The 20,694-nt window shown below is 41.0% G+C and overlaps 1 protein-coding gene and 1 long non-coding RNA gene across 2 annotated transcripts in view; both read left to right on the top strand.

Moving 5' to 3' along the window:
- Window positions 1–3,031: 3,031 nt before the first annotated feature.
- On the top strand, window positions 3,032–9,210 carry LOC116423471. The gene is made up of 3 exons (XR_004234088.1): window positions 3,032–3,466; window positions 4,498–4,605; window positions 8,930–9,210. It is a non-coding gene; the product is annotated as an uncharacterized LOC116423471 (long non-coding RNA).
- Window positions 9,211–18,735: 9,525 nt separating this feature from the next.
- The window catches only part of VKORC1L1 (vitamin K epoxide reductase complex subunit 1 like 1), a 39,901-nt gene continuing 37,942 nt past the window's right edge, over window positions 18,736–20,694 (top strand). The window contains exon 1 of the mRNA XM_031967894.1: window positions 18,736–18,990. Within this exon, the coding sequence (XP_031823754.1) occupies window positions 18,800–18,990 (191 nt within the window). The 5' untranslated portion in view covers window positions 18,736–18,799. The remainder of the gene's footprint in view (window positions 18,991–20,694) is intronic.

Genomic DNA, 20,694 nt, shown 5'->3' with positions numbered 1-20,694 from the left:
TTAAACTTAATAGTATTTCCCCCAATTACATGTAAAGATAGTTTTCAACATTCATTTTTGTAAGATTTTAAATTCCTATATCCAAAGGGTTATCAAACTGTGCATACTCTTTGATCAGCAGTGTTTCTTGTACTGGGCTTCTACTGAGCCATTTGTGTAGTGGCGAGAAACTGGAAACTGAGTGGATGCTCATCAAGTGGGGAATGGTTGAATAAATTGTGGTATATGAATGTTATGGGATATTATTGTTCTGTAAGAAACGATCAGCAGGAGGATTTCAGAGAGACCTGGAGAGACTTACAAGAACTGATGCTGAGTGAAGTGAGTAGAATCAGGAGATTATACACGGCAACAACAAGATTATATCAGAATCAATTCTGATGGACATGGCTCTCTTTAACAATGAGATGATTTAGACGAGTATAGATCACAACATAGTATTTTCACTCTTTTTGTTGTTATTTGCTTGCATTTTATTTTCTTTCTCATTTTTTCCTTTTTGATCTGATTTTTCTTATGCAGCACGATAATTTAGAAATATGTATAGAAGAATTTCACGTTTAACATATATTGCATTACTTGTCTTCTGGGGAGGGGGTGAAGAGAAGGGGGAGGAATTTGGAACACAAGGTTTTGCAAGGGTCAATATTGAAAAATTATCCATGCATATGTTTTGAAAATAAAAAGCTTTAATTAAAAAAAAAGATTTTGAGTTCCAATTTTTTTTCTCCTTCCCTCCCCAAGACAATAGAAAATCCTTTATAGGTTATATAGATACAATCATTTTAAATAAATTTTCACATTAGTTATATTGTGAACTAAAGGGGAAAAAAAAACATAAGTAAGGAAAAAACAACAAAAAAAGTGAAAATAGGATGTTTAATTTACATTCAGTCTCCATAGCTCTCTCTCTGAATATGGATGTCATTTTTTATCCCAAATCTATTGAAATTGTCTTGGATCACTGTTTTGCTGAGAAGAGCTGACTCTGTCACTGTTGATCATCATACCATGTTGCTGTTACTGTGTACAATGTTCTGGTTCTGCTCAATTCACCCATCATCAGTTCATGTAAATCTTTCCAAATTCACCTGTTCATCATTTTTCATAGAACAATCTCATTCAGTGACATTCATATACCATAACTTATTCAGCCATTCCCCAACTGACGGGCATCTACTCAATTTCCAATTCCTTGCTATCACAAAAAAGAGCTGCTATAAACATTTTTGCACATCCGGGTCCTTTCCTTTTTTTTTTTTTTTTTTTTGTGATCAATAAGAGTCTATTTATGAAACAGTCCAACTGGATGCCCAACACTGCGATAAAGCCCTGGGGTTACAAAAAAAAAATTACCTGGCTCCTACTCTCAAGAAGCCCACATTCGAATACAGGAAGACAAAACTTAAGAGGGGAGCTGGGAAAAGCTGGGAGGAGAGGAAAGGGTCCTGGGCAGCTGGTGTGGCGGTGAGGACTGGGAGTGAGCAGGGTGCCGGGGGTATAACAGCGTTCTCAGGCAGGAACTCAGCCCCAGCTCTCCAAGAGGGCACAGGCCAGTCTTCTCCAGGTGGAGGTGAAGTGGAAGCCTGAGCAAACACTAAAACAAGGGGCAGCTTCCCTCTGACCACCTTTTCCCCTAAGGAATCCTGGGAGCCTTATTTTCCCTCCAGCAATGAATTTTTCATTTTTTTTCCCTCTCTGATCCCTTTTACATCAACCTTTCCTTCCTATAAATCTGAGTTAGCCAGTTAACTCCAATTTCTAGCTAAAATCCCATCTCTTGCCGAAAGCCTTTCCAGTTCCCCTGAATAGGAGGGCTTTCCCTCTGTTAATTATCATAATCTAATCCTGTATATAGCTTGGTTGTAGATGGTTATTTATATGTTGGTTCCCCATTAAATTGTGAACTACCTAAAAACAGGGCCTGTTGTTTGCCTTCTTCCTTTCTGTAGAGTTTAAATCGGTCCAGTATCTGTGAAAGTCAAGGAGAGGCTCTGTCACCTACTGGACCACAACCACAAGCATCCTTGGGGTGGAGGTGTTGATGGTCACTGTTTAAATTCTGAATTTTCTCCCCTAGAAAATTTAAATTTTCTCCCTTAGAAACTGAACTGGTAGTTGAGAGCAGCCTTTTTGTGGTGACAAAGAACTGGAAATTGAGGGGATGTCCATCATCCGGGGAATGACTGAATAAATCATAGTATGTGAATGTAGTGGAATATGATTGTTCTATAAGAAATGATGAACAGGAGAATTTAGAAAAATCCTGGAAAGACTTATATGAACTGATGCTGAATGAAGTTGTTCTTCTTTCATTTTTTTTACACTTTTTCAGGAAATATCTCTTTGTAAAACTAATAGATGTTCGTTGATTAATTGGTATTGGAATGATACATCAAATGGTTAATGAAGATATTACTGGTCAAAATTATGTTGGGGCAGTAATCATTGGTTAGATAATATTTTCTCTCTTGTTCTGGGATTAAGTGACTTGCCCAGAGTCACGTAATTAGTCTGAGGGCAGATTTGTACTGGATCCTCCTGACTCCAGGTTGATACTCTATTTACTGAACCACCTAGTTGCCCCCATGATTATATAATATTAAAGAGAGGTCATTTGAGACTGGAGAGATGACTACTAGTGATTTATATGATAGGGATACATGATCAATCTGAAAACCCCTCCTCAATCCCTCAGGATTATCCTAAAGGAGAGAAAGAGCTAGACATATTCTGGGGGGGGTTGTCTCAACTGATAGTGAAGTTTGGGGTTGGATGAACCCAGAGTCTGTGAGATGTATATTTGTAAATGTGTATGTGTAAATGTATGTGTACATACACATTTATATGCACATATGTATAGATGTGTACTGTATAGATATCTATTACATATATGTGTTTATACACACACACTGTTTAATGGCTTGTAACTTTGCCAAAACTTTTGGAATACTGTATTTATACACATCCATAAAATTACACATGCATATATGTATATAACACACATATATACCTATATATAAAACATACACATATACCTATATATATTTGTGCTTATGAATTTATTCATGTCTTTCTTTCTTTATTCATTCATTTATTTGCTCATTGATTTATGTTGTTTCCTCCAGGGGAATATAAGCTCCTTGAAGACACAAACTTTTACTTATATACAATGCCTGATGAGCAGTAAGCACTCAATAAATTTAAATTGAATTTAACTGTGTGACCTGGACAGTCTTTTTCACCCTGTCTGCCTCAGTTTCCTCTTCTGCCACAAATGAGCTGAAGAAGGAAATGGCCAGCCACGGCAGTATCTTCGCCAACAAAATCTCAAACTGGGTCACAGAGAACCCGACACGATTGAACAACCACAAAGAATGGCAAGGACAAGGCAACTTATCATTATGAAATGTTTATAGCTGGCAGGACTTTAAAGCTTGTCTGGCTCACCTGGCCTATTTTTCAGGTGAGGAAAGTGAGACCAGAAAAGGAAGGTCACTCAGTTAGTTAGGGGGAGAGCCACAGCATCTGTGCTTCCTGAGAAACCTAGGGTCCATGAATTAGAAGAAATAAATAATATGGGACCCTGGAGAGTGTTAGAGTGAGAAAGGTCGGGGAAGTTAAGTAGCCCATCCCCTCCACCCTCACTGTCCTGAGGAGGAAATCCAGGAGTTAGGAGCCGGGCTGGGCCATTGGCAGCCTTTGCCCTCCAGAGAAAACAAAGATTGGTGGCGTTGGTTCATGAGATTAGGCTGCTAACAAGCTTGGACAAGTGGAGAGTTGAGGAATGTGGCTGGCCGAGATACAAAAGGCAAGGACAAGCTGGTTGTCCTCGGATCTGAGGAAGTGACTGCTTTCTGGAGAACTTGTACACCTTGGACTATGCTCCCTGAAGTTAGCCAGATCAGGGTGTTCCACTGGGGGCCTTTCGTGATTGTGTAAGAAATGTGTAAGATTACAAGGCAAGGTCTCCCACTGCATCCAGGGCCATCTCCAGGCCCATAGCTGACCACTGGACCAGATGGCTCTGGAGAAAGAAGCGAGGCTGGGGCTGCCCATCTCTCCCTCACTGAAATCCAATTCACTTGCAAGTCATGGTATCCCCTCTCTGATACTCCTTGAGAACGAAGGACCGTCTGTTGATGTAGTTACAATAAGAAAAGATTGATTTCCCCCCCACAAATAATCATATTTTAAAATAGATTTACCCCTCCACCATTAAGATCTCTGAGAAATATCTTTGTTGTGTCTCTCTCTATATCTCTAATATAGAAAGACCCCAAGCTTTATTGGACTGAATTTTCAATGAGCTCTTCCTTTTGCATGCATATTGTCACCCATAGGGTGTCTTTCCATGGCCTTTGGAGTTAATGTTTTAATTAATTAAATTAATTAACAACTAATTTATAAATTAGTGATTTTAATTATTAGAGTATAATTCTTATAATTATTCATCCTAAATATTATTAATACTAATTATTTAATTCTTATTATTAGATTATGTTCTGTGACTGGCAGCCACACTGGGAGAATTATGGCATTAAATGGGGCTTTGGCAGTAATGTGCTGCGGGAGACATCATTGAAAGCCCTGCCCTGCTTCCAGGTAAAGGAGTGAAAATACCTTAGAGTTAATGATAAACAACCCAAGAACTCTTGGGCTGAAAAGCAAATATTTTCAAGATACACACAGAGTTGGAAAGATATATTCTACAGGTGTTTTGTGAGGGATTTATGATAAACCAAGGGCAGGTGTTATACAGGGTGTGTGGAGGGATTATCTGTGCTGGGAAATGAAGTCCCAGCATTGATGGAATCATGGGATCCTTCACATTGTTGATGTCAATATCTGCAGAAGCCTGTGTGTTCCTGCTCAGAATTATATCTCTAAATGTAACCAAAAAATATACAGGATTATGTATATAGAAATCATACTGCATACTGAAAATTCATATTTGTTCATAATAAAAATATTTTCAATAAATAACAACAAATATTGTATCCATGATGTTGCATGAAGTTGTCATTTGATCAGTTATGCAAAGGACCATTAGAACTGAATCAATTTCTATCAAAATGAAGTTATTCACATATTTATTTAAAATAATATTTACAGACCTCCGGTTAATTTAGATGTATCAAAATATACACTTAAATAAAGATTGTCTCCATGGAAATAGTCATCTTTGAGAGACTTCACACTTATTTTAACATTATCGGAGCCTTCTTTTGGAACTGCCTTCAGAGTTCATGCTATCCTCAGCCTGGGAGATCTTTGTCCTATGAAAGTGGACTTGGCTTTTAGAGAAAGCCCTAAGTGATTCATTCTGATTCGAGTCTTGAGAACAAGGATAACCAAGTTAGGTAGTGTGAATTTTGGTCCAATTCATTCACTGAGAAGCTAACTCAGTATTGGAACATCACCATAGTGATTCTCAATTGCTTTAGGATTTCAGTCTCTTTGGGAGATTGATTCTGCATGAAGACAGATATTAAAGTCAAAGAACCAAATCAACCCCGTCTTCACTTCTGACTCTTATGTAAAGTTTAGGTTTCAGGGATGACTGAGTTTGAACTACGAACTCTGACTTCCATTTGCAAGTCAGTCGTACAGATATTATCCAAGGTGCAGAGGAGGCCCCCTCTCACAAGGGACTCTTGCTCTGGATTCCCATGAAGCAGGTTCAGTCCTAGTAGAGTCTGACCCCAAAGGCTTTTCTCTTATTGTCCAGCCTGTGATGGCCCCATCTCAAAGTTCCAGTGGAGATAGCTTAAACAAAGCTGAGATATGTACCATGTCTAAGGTCTCTCGGAAAAGGGATTAACAAAGCACCTTCTACAAAAGGTAGTCGGTATACAAAGGAGATATCAGGGATAGGACAGCTAACAAAACAAATGCTTAAAATGAAAAAGACTCAAGTATTTGAGTCTTACTCAAATTAAATACTTAAATTAAATTAAATTAATTGCTTAAAATGCAAAAACGATAACCATTAGACTTATTATATTGTCCTGAAAATTAGAGCTGTTTTGTGGGATTGTGAATCTGACCATTTACTTGCACCTCAGATATCCTGCCTGAGCAATGTACAACATCCGGAGCTCCTGGTTGTATTATCTATGGCTTTTGGTTGAGCAGAATCTTCCTGATGGTCGTGCTATTTTTATAAGAGCTGCTGTGGAAATCACTTAATGATGGCCAACTCACATCTGATGAGAGAACTTCTGACCTCTCAAACTCACAAGATTATGGAAAAGGCTGAAGTGTCAGGAAACACACACACACATGAGTTAACTGTGGTTTCAAAATCTTACCTTAGGTTCATTTAAAGAAATACATGTTGACTGCCATTGACATGAGTCCAGACTGTAGGTTTCCAAAGTTGCTGGAGTTGGGGTGAGAGAAAAACCCCCCTCCCCTCCTTTCCAAGGAAGGTCAAAAGAAAGCTGTGGTCCAAAAATAGGAGAGCACAATGGGAAGATACCAGAGTGTCTCAGTTTCAATGGGAAGATACATGGGAAATGTACCAGCCTAACACATTTGGGGTCCTCTCCCCTAATTACCCTTGTTACATTTGAGAATACTCTCTCTCTCTCTCTCTCTCTCTCTGTCTCTCTCTCTCTTTCTCTCTCTCTCTCTCTCTCTCTCTGTCTCTTTCTTTCTCTCTGTCTCTCTTTATATGGTTTTTTTTGGAGGGGGGGGCGAGGTAATTGGGGTGAAGTGATTTGCCCAGAGTCACACAACTAATAAGTGTTAAGTGTCTAAGGTCAAATTTGAACTCGGTTCCTCCTGATTCCAGGGCTGCTGCTCTATCTACTGCACCATCTAGCTTCTTCAAGAATACCATATTTTGTAACTACTATTTTCCTCCAAAATGTGTTAACTTTTTTGGAAACATGGGAATAAATGTCAAGTCTCTCTTGTTCTCTCTCTAATAAATCATTCAGGATTATGTAGAATGATCTTTGTAGAAACATTGCTCATGTTCAACTTATCTTTTAGGTGAGTCAGAGTATTCCTTTATCTAAATTGAACTGTTTATTATCATCATGATCACAGTTAATAATATGTATAAATATAGTAAATCTCTGACCTTACTAACAGTTCTATTGGACCTTTGCATAATAAATCAATGACAACTTTGTGCAACATAATGGACACAAATTATTTATCATTATTTTATTTATTATTTATTCACTGTTGAGTCAAAGGGTGTGCACAGTTTGATAGCCCTTTGGGCATAGTTCCAGATTACTCTCCAGAATGGTTGAATCATTTCACAACTCCATCAACAATTCATTAATGATCCTACATACCCTCCAATATTTTTCATTATCTTTTCCTGTCATTTTAGCCAATCTGAGAGGTGTTAAGTGGTATTTCAGAATTGTTTTAATTTGTGTTTCTCTATTAAACAATGCTTTAGAGAATTTTTTCAATATGACTATAGATGGCTTTAATTTCATCATCTGAAAATTGTCTGTTCATATCCTTTAACCATTTATCAATTGGGGAATGACTTGTATTCTTATAAATTTGACACAATTCTTTAGATATTTTAGAAATGAGACCTTTATCAGAAACACTGTGTAAAGATTTTTCCCCCCAGCTTTGTACTTCCCTTTTAATCTTGTTTCTGTTGGTTTTGTTTGTTTAAAGCCTTTTAAAACTTGTTCAAAGTTGTTTAAAGTTGTTATTTTCCCTTTCATAATGTTCTTAGTTCTTTGGTCATAAATTCCTCCCTTCTCCAAAAATCTGATAGGTAAATTATCCCTTGCTCTCCTAATTTGCTTATGGTGTCACCCTTTAGGCCCAAATCATGTAGCCATTTTGACCTAATTTTGGTGTAGGGTGTGAGATGTAGGTCTGTGCAGAGTTTCTGACAAATTATTTTCCAGTTTCCCCAACAATTTTTGTCAAATTGTGAGTTCTTATTCCAGAAGCTTCATTAACCTATGACTCAGAATTAATGTACTTTTGAAAGTCTGATGGATCAGTGACCTCATCAGATTGGTACTCTCTCTTCCAACTTGTGTGGCTCTGGTCCATGTCACCTACTGGAAGCCCATCCATCATGCTGGAGGCTTTCCTTTAGCTCCCTTAACCCTATTATTAGCATTATGATACAAATGGAGAACACAGATGACATTGGTTATCCCTCCATCTTATTATATGCTCATTATACAGTTTCATTTTCACAGAAATATAGTCCTATATATGTACATATATATAAATATACATTTATACATATGCATATAGATGTATACACACATATACACACAGACACACACACACACTTACATATAGTCCCTTACACTGCTTCCTTCTCCTAAGCAATTCTTCGGTAGGATTATGTTACAGGCATTTCAAGTCCACCATTTCCCTGTGGTTGATTCAAAACTATCATTCTTCAGGGTCGAAGGTTTTCCATGACTCAGAGTCATAGAGCATAACCTATGTGGCAAAATTAATTTAATAGGGCCAAAATGTTACCTAAATAACTATATTTACCTTCAGTGCTGATTTTTGATTTTTGATTTTTAAAGCCAAGTATAGACTCCTTTTCGGAAGTAAAGAATGGGGACTGTTCAATAGTTTATGTGGAAGACCCCACAAACCTGTGATTTAGCAAGTTATAGTATATAATGTATTATAAATTATAAATCAACCTTGTGTGACATTGTAGCCAAAAAAATTGTTATTGTAAGTCTTTTTTTTGGTGTGTGTTCTTGGCAGTCTAGTACTTGAATCTCTTCTCAAAATGATGTTTTAAATGCATAAAATAAATGCACTGGATTACAAAGGAAACCACAATAAGTGAAATATAGTTATTGAAAATTGTTTTTAATTTACAGGATCCTTGACGTCTATCAGGGCAGAGGACCCCTAATCAGGAACTCTCATCTAACTATTGTTTTGTAACAAATAGATTTCAGAAGAACCTGGGAGCACCTGCATGAACTGATGCTGAGTGAAGTGAGCAGAACCAGGACAATATTATACACACTTAACAGCAACATTTTCTGATCATCAACTTTGATAAACTCTACTCTTCTCAGCAATACAGTGATCTAAGACAATTCTAAAGAACTCTTGATGGAAAATATTACCCACATCCAAAACTATAGAATCTGAGTGTATATGGAAGCATACTATTTTCACTTTGTTGTTGTTTTCTTTTTTTGTGGCTCTCTCCTTTTGTTCTCATTCTTCTTTCACAGCATGACTGATATGGAAATATGTTTAAAATTATTGTACTTGTATAACCTATATCAGATTGCTTGCCATCTTGAGGAAGAGGAAAGAGAGAGAGGGAGAAAGAAAAAAATTGGAAACTGTTGGAAAATGTTGAAAACTATCTATCTATGTTTAATTGGAAAAAATAAAATACTATTAAGTGAAGAAGGGAAAAGACTCTCCATTCTAGGGTCCATCGAGTAAGCCAGCATGTGTAAAGAAGTGGTTCACACACTATTTTTTTTTTTTTTGGCAAGACAGTTCTTTGTTAGGAGAAATCATGATATATTGAATGTTTATGGTGATTACACAATGGGAGGCTTGGGAGACTCATGAATATACAGTTTTTTTTCAATAAAACAGATGGTTTTATTGAGTTCTTTTCAAGTTCAAAGTCTAATGTGCTTTGAGGGTCATGTGAAAACCAATATAGATTTTTATTTATATTTGTGAATACCATATTTGCTGTACTATTTTTTAATTAAACCTTTTATTTTCAAAATATATACATGGATAATTTTCAACATTCACCATTACAAAACCTTGTTTTCTAATTTTTTCCCTTCCTTCCCCCATTCCCTCCCCTACATTTGCCATAATTTATTAATACTGGTAAGTAAGATTTAGAGTGAACAAAATTATCTACATATTTTCTTAACAATGACATCTAAAATTCATGGTGTACCTGGTGAAACTCATGGCATATCAATGTGACATGGAATCTCCTTTGAGAGTCCTTGATGTAGAACGTGGAAGATAGTCCTTTGCCCAGACCAGACAGTGTCTGAAGTTCTGGATTTAGTTCTAGATGTCACATTTTGGAAAGGATATTAATAAGTCGGAATGCATTGAAAGAATGATGGCAAAGATAGTAAAAAGACTGAAGAATATACTATATGAGAATTAAGACCAGCAATTTGCAATATTCAACGTGGAGGAGCGAAGACGGTGCAAAATAGTGGAAGATTTCAAGGATCTGAAGAGTTGTCAAAGAGAACTTTTTGTTATATTCTGCTCTCTTCTTGAGGGCAGAGCTATAGCAATGGATTAAGTTGCAAAGGGAAAGTCTTAGGGAAAGTACCTTAGTAATTAAAGATAACCCAAAGTGGAAACGATTTCCTTTGAGAGATAGTAGCCTTCATTTCAATGGAGGTCTTTAAACTTAGGCTGAATAATGACTTGTTGTTAGTGTAGAAGGAGGGATTCTTGATCAGATGTGGATTGGATGAAATGGCCTCTGAGGTCCTTTTCAAGACTGAAATTCTTCATTGAAAATTATTTTATAAGTGAACAACATATATATCTAGAAGAGCATAAGAATCTTCTGAAACAATGTATATAGATTAAGAATTAGGAAGGTAAAGGGAGAGAGTAAGGAAGAGACTATTAGAGGGGTTGGTAAATTAAAGAATAGGAGGGTAAGGTAATAATTAGACATAAAGTTAAGTAAAGGATAGTAGGAAAAATAGGACAAAGGGAAATACACAACTAATAATTAGAACTTTGAACATGAATGGGATGAATTTACCCAAAAAAAGGAAAGAGATGGAAGAATGGATTAAAAATCTAAATTCAACAATATGTTGTTTACAAGAAACAGAATAAAAAATGAGAGATACACATAGAGCTAAAATAAAGGGCAGGAATAGAATTTATTATGCTTCAACTGATGTAAAAAAATCGGGGGAGCAATTATGATCTCAAACAAAGTTAAAGATAACATAGATTTAAGTAAAAGAAAAATACACTATGCATCACCAATATTATTCAATATTGTTTTAGGCCATTTAAAAAATTTTAGATAATCTAAAATACCTGAGAGTATACTTGTCAAAACAGTCCCAGGCACTACATGAACATAACTATAAAACACTATTTATACAAATAAAGGCAGATTCAAATAATTGGAGAAATACTAATTTTTCATGGGTAAGCAAAGCCAATGCAATAAAAATGACAATTTTACTTAACTAATCTATTTATTCAGTGCAATACCAATTAAATTACTAGAAAAAATTATTTTATTGAGTCAGAAAAAATAATAAAATTCATTTGGAAGAACAAAAGGTAAAGGATTTCAAAGAAATTAATGATAAAAAAAAATAAAGTAGGTTCAGCAGCACCACATTGCAAATTCTAGGGTAGTAAATATCAAAAAAATACAGAACTGGCTAAAAAATAGAAAAGTGGAACAGAATAGATACACAATTCATTTCAGTGAAGGATAAAGTAACTGTGGTTGGTAAATGTAATGATTTAAATTTGGGAGATAAGAATTATTTGATAAAAATAGTTGGGAAAATAATCTTGCTGAAATTGGGCATAGACCAATATTTTAAACCATGTACCAAGAAAAGGTCAAGATGGAGATATCTAGATATAAAGGGAGATATCACAAGAAAATTAGAATATGAAACATATTACCTATTAGACTCATTGACAGGAAGACAATATATAAATAACAAGAGAGAGAATTGTGAAATGTAAAATGGATAATTTAGATTATATCACCTTAGAAGTTCCTTTACAAATTAGAAGGAAAAGCAGAAAATTAGGAAAAAATTTTCATAGACAGTCTTAAATAAAGGTCTCATTTCTCATATAAAGAACTTTGTCAAATTTATAAAAATTTCAGTCATTCCCCAACTGATAAATGGTTAAAAGAAACAAATAGACAGTTTTTGGATGAAGTAATCAAAACTATAGCCTCATGAAAAAAAATGTTCTAAATCATTATTAATTAGAGAAATGCAAATTATAACAGATTTAAGATGTCATCTTTTGCCTAACAGATTGGCTAAAATGATAGCTGCCTTTCAATGGGGAATGGGTAAACAAGTTGTGATATATGATTATGATGAAATACTACTGTGCTATAAGAAATAATGAGCTGATTGATTTTTTAAAAACATGGAAAAACTTGAACCTATGAAGAAAGATGCTATCCACTTCCAGAGAAAGAAGTGGTAAATAGAAGTATGTATAATATGGTTTTACATGGTCTCTGTGTGTATGTGTGGGAGATACACGTTTAATCATACCCTTCTTTAGGTGGGGCGGGAAGGAAGTGAGAAAAAAAAGTATACAGCAAAGAACAAAAGAAAACTTAGAAGGCCAAGCTCAAAAGCCTTGAAAATAACGTGCAATATTTATTACATAGCTTAAAAGAAAAAAGGAAATAATCTGAAATGGAAATTTATAGTTTATGTTAAATCTTCTTATATTCTGTTGTGTACATGGACATTTTTTTTCTCATTTTGTATTTAAAAGTTTAAAATGAATTTAAAAAAAAAGGCTGAAATTCTTCAGTTCTGTAATTTTACCCAGAATATTAGAAGCCAAGAATTATATCTCTCTGATGACTCTCAGATTTATTGTCACATTGCCAATGTGAAGCTATTAAAGATTATCCTGGAGTTTTTTTTTCCTTTTCCTTTCTTTCCTTCTTTTTTTCTTTTTTTTTTTTTTAAAGACTAAGTAGAACTGCAGAATCACAGAGTTAATAGGAACATTCACCATAATTTTTCATTTTACTTTTAAATTTTATTTTAACTTAAAAATATTATTAATTACCTAAAATTGGTTTTCCTTACTTTCATCCCCTTCACTCAAAAATTTTCCCCGTTAAAGTAAAACAGATTCCCATATTGGTGATGTCCAGTGTGGATTCATTATGCACCCTGAGTCCAACACTTTTCTGTTGGGTGGTGGGTAGCATCTTTCATTATTGGATCTTTGGAATCCTTAGTCATTGCATTTCATTTTATTCTATCTGTCTATCTATCTACTTACCTACTTATCCATCTATCCATCTGTCTGTCTGTCTATCAGCTGATCTCCGTATCTTGTCCAGGCTAGAAGTACAGGAGCTATTCATAGGCCCTTGTCCCAGTATTAATACTTAGTTATTTTTGCTTATTAGTGGTATTATCATCATGTTGTTATATTATATTACATATAATATAGTATATTATTATACATTGATATTATAACATATAATATTGTTATTATTAATGCTTAGAGCTCCATTTCCAACCTGGGCCAGTTTGAGTCTCCTAAGGCATATTTCTGGTCACTCATTGCCTTGTGAGTCAACACAGCCCATTTACAGATTAGAACTCCACAACTCAAGCAATCCACCAGCTTCAGCCTCCACTATGTCCAGCAAACAGTTTATTTTATAGATGGGAAAGAGGAGGTTCAGAGAAGGGTGGTGACTTGCCCAAAGTCACACAGCTTGCTAATGTGGAGCTAGAATCCAGGTCTTTGTACTCCTAGTTCATTTTTTTCCCCTACCAAAGCATAGTGCCTCTGTAAATTTAAAAGAGTCTCATTGGGGAATTCAATCCCCATTTCCTAAATGACCAGTGAGGATACTAAAAAAAAAAACAAAAAACTGTCACGTTCCTGTAGAATCATGGTTTTCTAAAGTGTGATCTGAGAGATCTGGGTGCCATGCCCATGTGAGAGAGTGAGTTGAGCAAACCTCATGTGGCAGGCATGAGGTTCACAAATAGAATTTTATAGAAGCCCCACGGAATTGTTCATCCCCTGAGTCCTTGAGTGGTTTAATTATGTTCTGGAATAGGTCTAAAGGGAAATGATAACTCGGCTACTTTAATTCCTAAAGACATTTCAAGCAATAAGGAATCCACAGTATAGCATTTTCCTAAAGATCTGATCTTCAGCATCATTTGGGAGTGGCTTGCTACCTAATTCCTTGATCCGTGAACCTAGTTGTATATGTTGTAGGCAGGACCCTACCAATAATGTCTGAACTGAATTTAATTTCCAGTTCATTCGACTCAATGCTAATCAATACTAGATGTGTAGAGAGGGTGACATTTTCTAGTTCCATCAAGGATACAAGGATTCAAAGCCTTTTGGGACATTTGAGGAATAGATCTGAGCCTTTTCCTTATTAAGCTGCAATTCTGTGATTTCTGCATCAAAGAGAAGTGGTGTCTCATTCTCGGCCTCAAGACTTGCTAGAACAGATTGTTTTGCAAGTACAGGAATTCTATGGGAGACATCTATCTGGAAAAAAAACATTTCAAGAGTGATAACATTTTTCCATGGAAAGATGACAAACTTTTTAAAATATATATATATATATAAATTAATAAATATATATATATATAAATATAAATGTACATTATAAAAACAGGAGAAGCATTTAATATTTTTTCACCAATTGACTCTCAGGCCTTTTGTAAATTGTTGGAGAATTACACAGAGTTTCTTAGGAGACTTAATTAAGGTAGAATTTTGTAATTTTACACAAAATGGTGAAAAATTCATAGACATTCTATTGGCAGACAAATGTTTATAATGCAGATCCCCTTCAGGAATCCAGTATTTTGGAAGAATTATATTTGGTTCGTCTCTATTTTAATAACAATCATATCTTGGTTGGTTTCGATGTTCTCTTGTCTTTTTAAAATAAAGTTCTCATCTTAACATGCCTGGGAAACAGGCATTTATCATTTAAAAAAAATCATTTATTTCATATCAATGTTATGTTATTTTTCCATATAAGACCACAAAGTAACTCAATGACACTTTATTTGTTCTGTAAGCAGCACATAAGGTCTTTCTCGGAATCAGAAGCTTTTGTCAGGTATACAAACATGTTTTTATGCCATTATGGAGTCAAGAATCTAGGTGCTTAAACAAGAGTTTTGGGAAGAGCATTGAAAATAGGCACCTCCAGTTCTTAAGGGACTCTGAAGACAACCTAAAGGCTTTTAAGAAAGGGGGCCACAGAAATATACAATGTGAGATATAAGTGATGGAGACAATCAAGTCAGCCTGGTCATTCTCTAAAATTGTAAGGCTCAGGAAAATCTACAATCCTTTGGAAATATTTGAGGATGTTTTGTGGGTTTTTTGTTTTGTTTTGTTTTGTTTTTGCTGAGGCAATTGGGGTTAAGTGACTTGCCCAGGATCACATAGCCAGGAAGAGTTAAGTATCTGAGGTCATTTTTGAACTCAGATCCTCCTGACCTCAGGGCTGGTGCATGGATTTGTCTTTTTAAAGTGTGACTGATTTCTACAGCATCTGATAAGGGAATAAATAGGATAGTGAGTCTTCCAAGGCTTAGAAGAGTCTCCTCAGCCTCACCATGCTGATTCCTGGCTTCACTTGCTGATCTACCAATGACCAATTAGTGTAAGACCAGAGGCAGAGACTAGTCTTTGAATTGGGTGCAGTAGCAGACAGAGTGGCCAGGGGTGATAATGAAGTGGACCCTTAATGATGTTTTTTCTGGATGCTTCAGTGAATTGGGAGATGTGCTGTAATGAGGAGATATGCTAATTAATGTTGCTCATGATTAGAATAATAATAATGAGGGCTTCATTAAACTTTCTAGACAACTTAGGGGGATAAGGTCAGATCTCTGGCATGAGGAAAAGAGGATTTGTTTCTCTTTTATTGCCAATCTACCTCAGGAAGGAACCTAGAAAGGATTAAAAAAAATTTTTTTTTGATAGTTTCTTATTTTCAAAATACATGTAAAGCTAGTTTAACATTTCCCCAAAATCTTGTGTTCCAAATTTTCCCTCTTCCCTTCCCCCTACCCCTCCATACAATCCAGTACATGTACAATTCCTCTATACACATTTCCACAATTATCATGTTGCACAAGAAAAATAAGATCAAAAAGGGGAAAAAATGAGAAAGAAAATAAAATGCAAACAACAAAAACAGTGAAAATGTGATGTGATCCACGCTCAGTTCCCACAATCCTCCTTCTGGGAGCACATGGCTCTCTCCGTCCCAACACCACTGGAACTGCCCTGAATCACCTCTCTGCTGTAAAGAGACACGTCCATCAGAACTGATCATCCCATAATCTTGTTGTTACTGTGTACAATGATCCTGGTTCTGCTCATTTCACTCAGCATCAGTTCGTGTAAGTCTATGTAAGTCTCTCTGAATTCATCCTGCTTGATCATTTCTTACAGAACAATAATATTCCATAGCATTCATATCCCGTCACTTCAGCCATTCCCCTGCTGATGGGCATCCACCTAGTTTCCACAACTTGGTTATGCAGGTGAGGAGAGTGGAAGAAAGAAGACCATACTCATCACACCAGATGACCAACCAGATAAAATGAGAGCTGATGGCATCCCTTAGCCATGGTTCCCTGGTATTATCTTCAGAGGAGAACACAATTTGATCATGATTTCTGAGTTCACCACCCTTCCCCTTCTTCCTCCGTAAGGAAAGGTAACATGAGCAGGATGCGGGGGGTGTGGAGCCGGTGCTGGACCTGGCCCAGCCGGACCCCTCTGAGTGGGGCTGGTCTTTGTTCTGGGGCTGTGGGAGGATTTTTGCACCGTCCTGCTGCACACAGGCATGTGGCCAGGCAGCTGACGGGCCTCCAGCACATTGCCACACCCTGAGGTTGACCCTTGCAGGCATTCCTGATAGAAAATGCTTGGCAGGCAGCTTTCCCTGAAGGCCCAACCAATAGAACGGCAGCTCGGGGCTTCTTTATCAACTGACACTTGGCAAGTGCCCGGCTTCTGGGGCAGAAACATAAACTGGGCAAGGGAGCAAACACTTATTGGGTGCCCATTGTGTTTCGGGGGCTGTGTTAAGCAAAAATCTCAACTTAGGGAAAGATACTCTGATGTGGATACTCTTTCAGCTCTCTCTTTTTCTTCTTCTCTGTCTCCCTCCCTTCCTCTCCTTCCTCTTCTTCCTCATCTTTCTCCCTCCTTCCCTCTTTTTTCTTCTCTCACTCTCTGTATCTGTCTCTCCTTCTTTTCCCTCCCCTCTCCTCCTCTCTTGCCCATTCTCTTCCATCTTTCTCTGCCTCTGTCCCCTTCCTTCTCCCTCCTCCCTCTGTCTTTTCTTTTCCTCTTTCTCTGTTTTTTCTTCCTATCCCTTTTCTAGTCCTAACGAACTTTTCTGGCCAAAGTCTTACACCTCCATTTACGGACAGGCGCCCTAATTATATTCCAGGCCGTGGCAGGGAAGGGAATCTCGGAAAACTTCATTTGACAGAGACATTTAAAACGAGGCCAGGGCTCCACTCAGCGCGCTCTCCAGATGGCAAACTCCACAAAGGTGGGGAAGGCTTGCGTTTGCCTCTTCGCCTCCAGGGAACTCAAGGGGTGAATTGGGTGAAGCCCGAAGGCGTCTTGCGGGACCCGTGGGTGCATGTGCTTTCTCCCATTAAAGGGAGACTTCCTCGAAGGCAGGGCATGTCTCCTTTTCCTGGCCCTCCGCCCCCAGTGCCCGGGACACGGCAGGCGCCTAATAAATGCCCGTGGGTCGTAAAATGGGGCTAATGATAGTAGCCCCTGCTTCCTGAGCTTGCTTCAGAGCATCTAGTGGGGCGATAAGTGAAGCCGGGTAACCGAGGCGATCTCGGGAGGCGAAGGCAGAGGCCGAAGGCTTGCAGGGAGCCGGGGAAGCCGGCTAGGGGAGGGTTGTCCAGGAACCAGGGTCACTGGGTCCCGGGGAGCGAGGAGAGGGAGGAAGCTGAGGGTGAGGTGGATTAAGTGATTCTCCGCGGACCCGGACCAAGGCACAACAGCAGCTTTCAGCCTCAGGACCGACCTCGCCCCCCGGGGGGCTGCGCTCGGGATGTTCGGGAGGGGAGATGGCGGAGGGGGGAGGATGAGGGAAGCAAGAGATGCTCGGGGGGAGAATGGGAGGGTGGGGGAGGGTGCCCCATAAAGAGGAGGGAGAATGGGGGTGGGGACGCTCTAGATGGGGAGGATGGGAGGCAAGCAGGGATGCCCTATTAGGGGAAGGTGGGGGGAGGGCAGGGATGTTCTGAGGAGGAGGTTGCGGAGGGGGCGGGGAGACTCTGGAGGAGGAGAATGGGAGGAGAAGGGGGGGGGGTGGGGATGCCCCGGAGGGGGAGGGAGGAGGAGATGCTCTTGGAGAGAAGGAGGGACAGGGAAGCTCTGTAGGGGGACGCCCTTCAGGGGGAGGGTACGGGGGGGGGGGATGCTCGGGAGGGAGGGGGGTCTCCTTTCTGGGACGGGGGCCCTGGTGGGCGGGCCGGCGTCCCGCCGCCGTGGCAGCCGGGTCAGGCGGGCCCCGGGGACGCAGAGCCGCCCCTCCCTCCAGGCACGCCCTGCCCCTTTTGCGCGCGCCCGGAGCCACGGCCCCCTCCCCCCAGGAGCGCTCCAACCCCCCCTCTCCCTCCCTGAGGCGGAGCCGCGCGCGGCCGAAGCCGCCGACAGGGGCGGGGGCGGGGGCGGGGCGCGCGCTCCCTGCTCCCTCCCCCCCCGGCCCGTCCCGTCCGCGCGCCGTCAGGGGGCGGGGCCCGGCGGCGGCGCCTAAGCCAATGGGGCGCGGCGGCGGCGGCGGCGGCAACGGCGGCCGCGGAGGAGGAGGCGGTAGAGGCGGCGGCGGCGGCGGCCGAGGAGGCGGCGGCGGCTGCTGGGCTGGGGCTGGGCGGGGGCCGGCGCTGGGGTCAGCCTGAGGCTGGGTCGGGCCCCGGCGGGCGGCGGCGGCGGCGGCGGTGGCTGAGACGGAGGGGAGCGGCGGCTGAGGCGGCGGCGGCGGCCGAGGAGGATCGGGCGGCGGAAGATGGCGGCGCCCGTGCTGCGGGTGTCGGTGCCGCGCTGGGAGCGGGCGGCCCGGTGCGCCGTGTGCGCCGCCGGCATCCTCATCTCCCTGTACGCCTACCACGTGGAGCGCGAGAAGGAGCGGGACCCCGAGGCGCGGGCCCTGTGCGACCTGGGGCCCTGGGTGCGCTGCTCCGCCGCCCTCTCCTCCAGGTACGGGCCGGGCCGGGGCTGCGGGAGGACGCGGAACAGGCCCGCCGCCCGGGGAGGCAGGAGCGGGGCACGGGCCGGGCGGGGTCGGGCCGGACAGGGGGCGCGGCCCCGCCCTGCCTCGGCCCGCGGGAGCGCTGGGGAAGGGGGTCAGTCTCGGAAGGGAAGGGGGGCCGCGGGAGAGCCCCGGGGGTCCGTGGAGGCGGGGGCCGGGCCGCTTCCGACCCACCCGCGAGCGTGACCTTGCCCCGCCACGAGACGCTCGCCGCCCCCCCGGACGTTGCGGGTGTCTGGGCAGGAGGCAAGCGGGCATCCCGGGCCGCCCCCGGGCAGCCGCGGGGCCCTCGGACCGGGCCGTGCCCCCGCGGCGGGCATTTGCTCGGGAGCAAGTTCCTCGATTTGCTCGCGAGACGCAAAGTTGAGGGGCGCTCCGGGCGTGGGGAGGCCCGGCTGTTCGGACGTTAGCTAGCCCCTCCTGACCCGGCCTGCTCGGCCGCCGGCTCGTGTCCGCGCAGAGCGGCCCGTCCTGCGCACGCGGTGGGTGCTGGCCGGCCTGGGAGCCCCTCCTCGCCTCGCAAGTGGATGGACTTTCTCCGGCACTGGAGACTCAGCAGGAGCCCCCTGCAAACGCCGTAACCCTTGGAAATGGACCAACGGGTGCAGTGCTTACCACGTCAGGTCTGCCGGTTTGTTTTTGCCCTTCCCCATTTCTAGTCCCACACGCGGGGGGATTTAACAGAAAAACGACCATATGCCCAGGAGTAGAGTAATCGCAGGGAGGCGCATCTCGGGAGAGAACCCGCCCCGGGCTAGTGGGCCGGGCTTGGGGTTTGACTGTCATCTGGCCGCTGCTGGCCTCAGTTTACTCCTCTATAAAATAGGGTTGATTGAATGGCTTCTGAGGGTCCTTTGGCTCTAGCGCTATGAAACAGTTGGGAACACGGTTGTGCTGTGTCTGAAATTGAGGTTGCAGAGTTATTTAGATGCGTGGGGGAGATGTGGTGAGGTGAAAGAAGAATGAGTGAATCTTATTTTAGGGAGAGGCAGGAGATGCATTAATGTGATCTCACTTGCCATAGAGGTTTTGAGAGATCATCATAAATAACTTCTTAAAGAGATTTATAAAAGATCATGCACAGTAAGTGTATTCTCCAGTAACTTGATACGATACCATTTTAATTTTGGGGGGGAAGTAGTTTGGAGGGTTTAGAAGCGTGAACCTAGTTTTATTTAACCCCTAGAAATGGAGTGAAGATGGCTAAGGATTTTCATTTTGTCAGGGTCTTAGAAATAGCCTTAAATATACATAGGACAGAACATCTGCTTCCTACCTCTAGTTGTAGTTTTTTGTTATTTGATTCAGGTCTTAATCATCAGTCAGCAGAAGCATGAACAATATCACTAAGATAGAAAAGTTTGAGCTCTTAAAGACTAATAGAATTGGAGTACAAGAGTGAGCAAGAGGAAATTGTAATGAAGATTTTGATTGAGTTCTTTTCCCTTTTCCAGCAAGCATTAACTCGTGTGACTTGGAGTTGCTTAACAACTCCATCCCAGTTTCTCAGTCTATTGTAGGTACGCTGTCAGATAAGGAAGATGGAAGGTTTGTAAAGATGCTGAAGATTACTTTTTTAAATAGCAAAATAGGTAGTCTACAAAAGCCAGCTTTTCTTTATGCTCATTGATGCTACAGACACATTTATTCAA

Source organism: Sarcophilus harrisii, chromosome 4 (assembly GCF_902635505.1).
Source record: "Sarcophilus harrisii chromosome 4, mSarHar1.11, whole genome shotgun sequence".
Taxonomy (NCBI): domain Eukaryota; kingdom Metazoa; phylum Chordata; class Mammalia; order Dasyuromorphia; family Dasyuridae; genus Sarcophilus; species Sarcophilus harrisii.
This window is presented reverse-complemented; position numbering and strand designations above follow the sequence as displayed.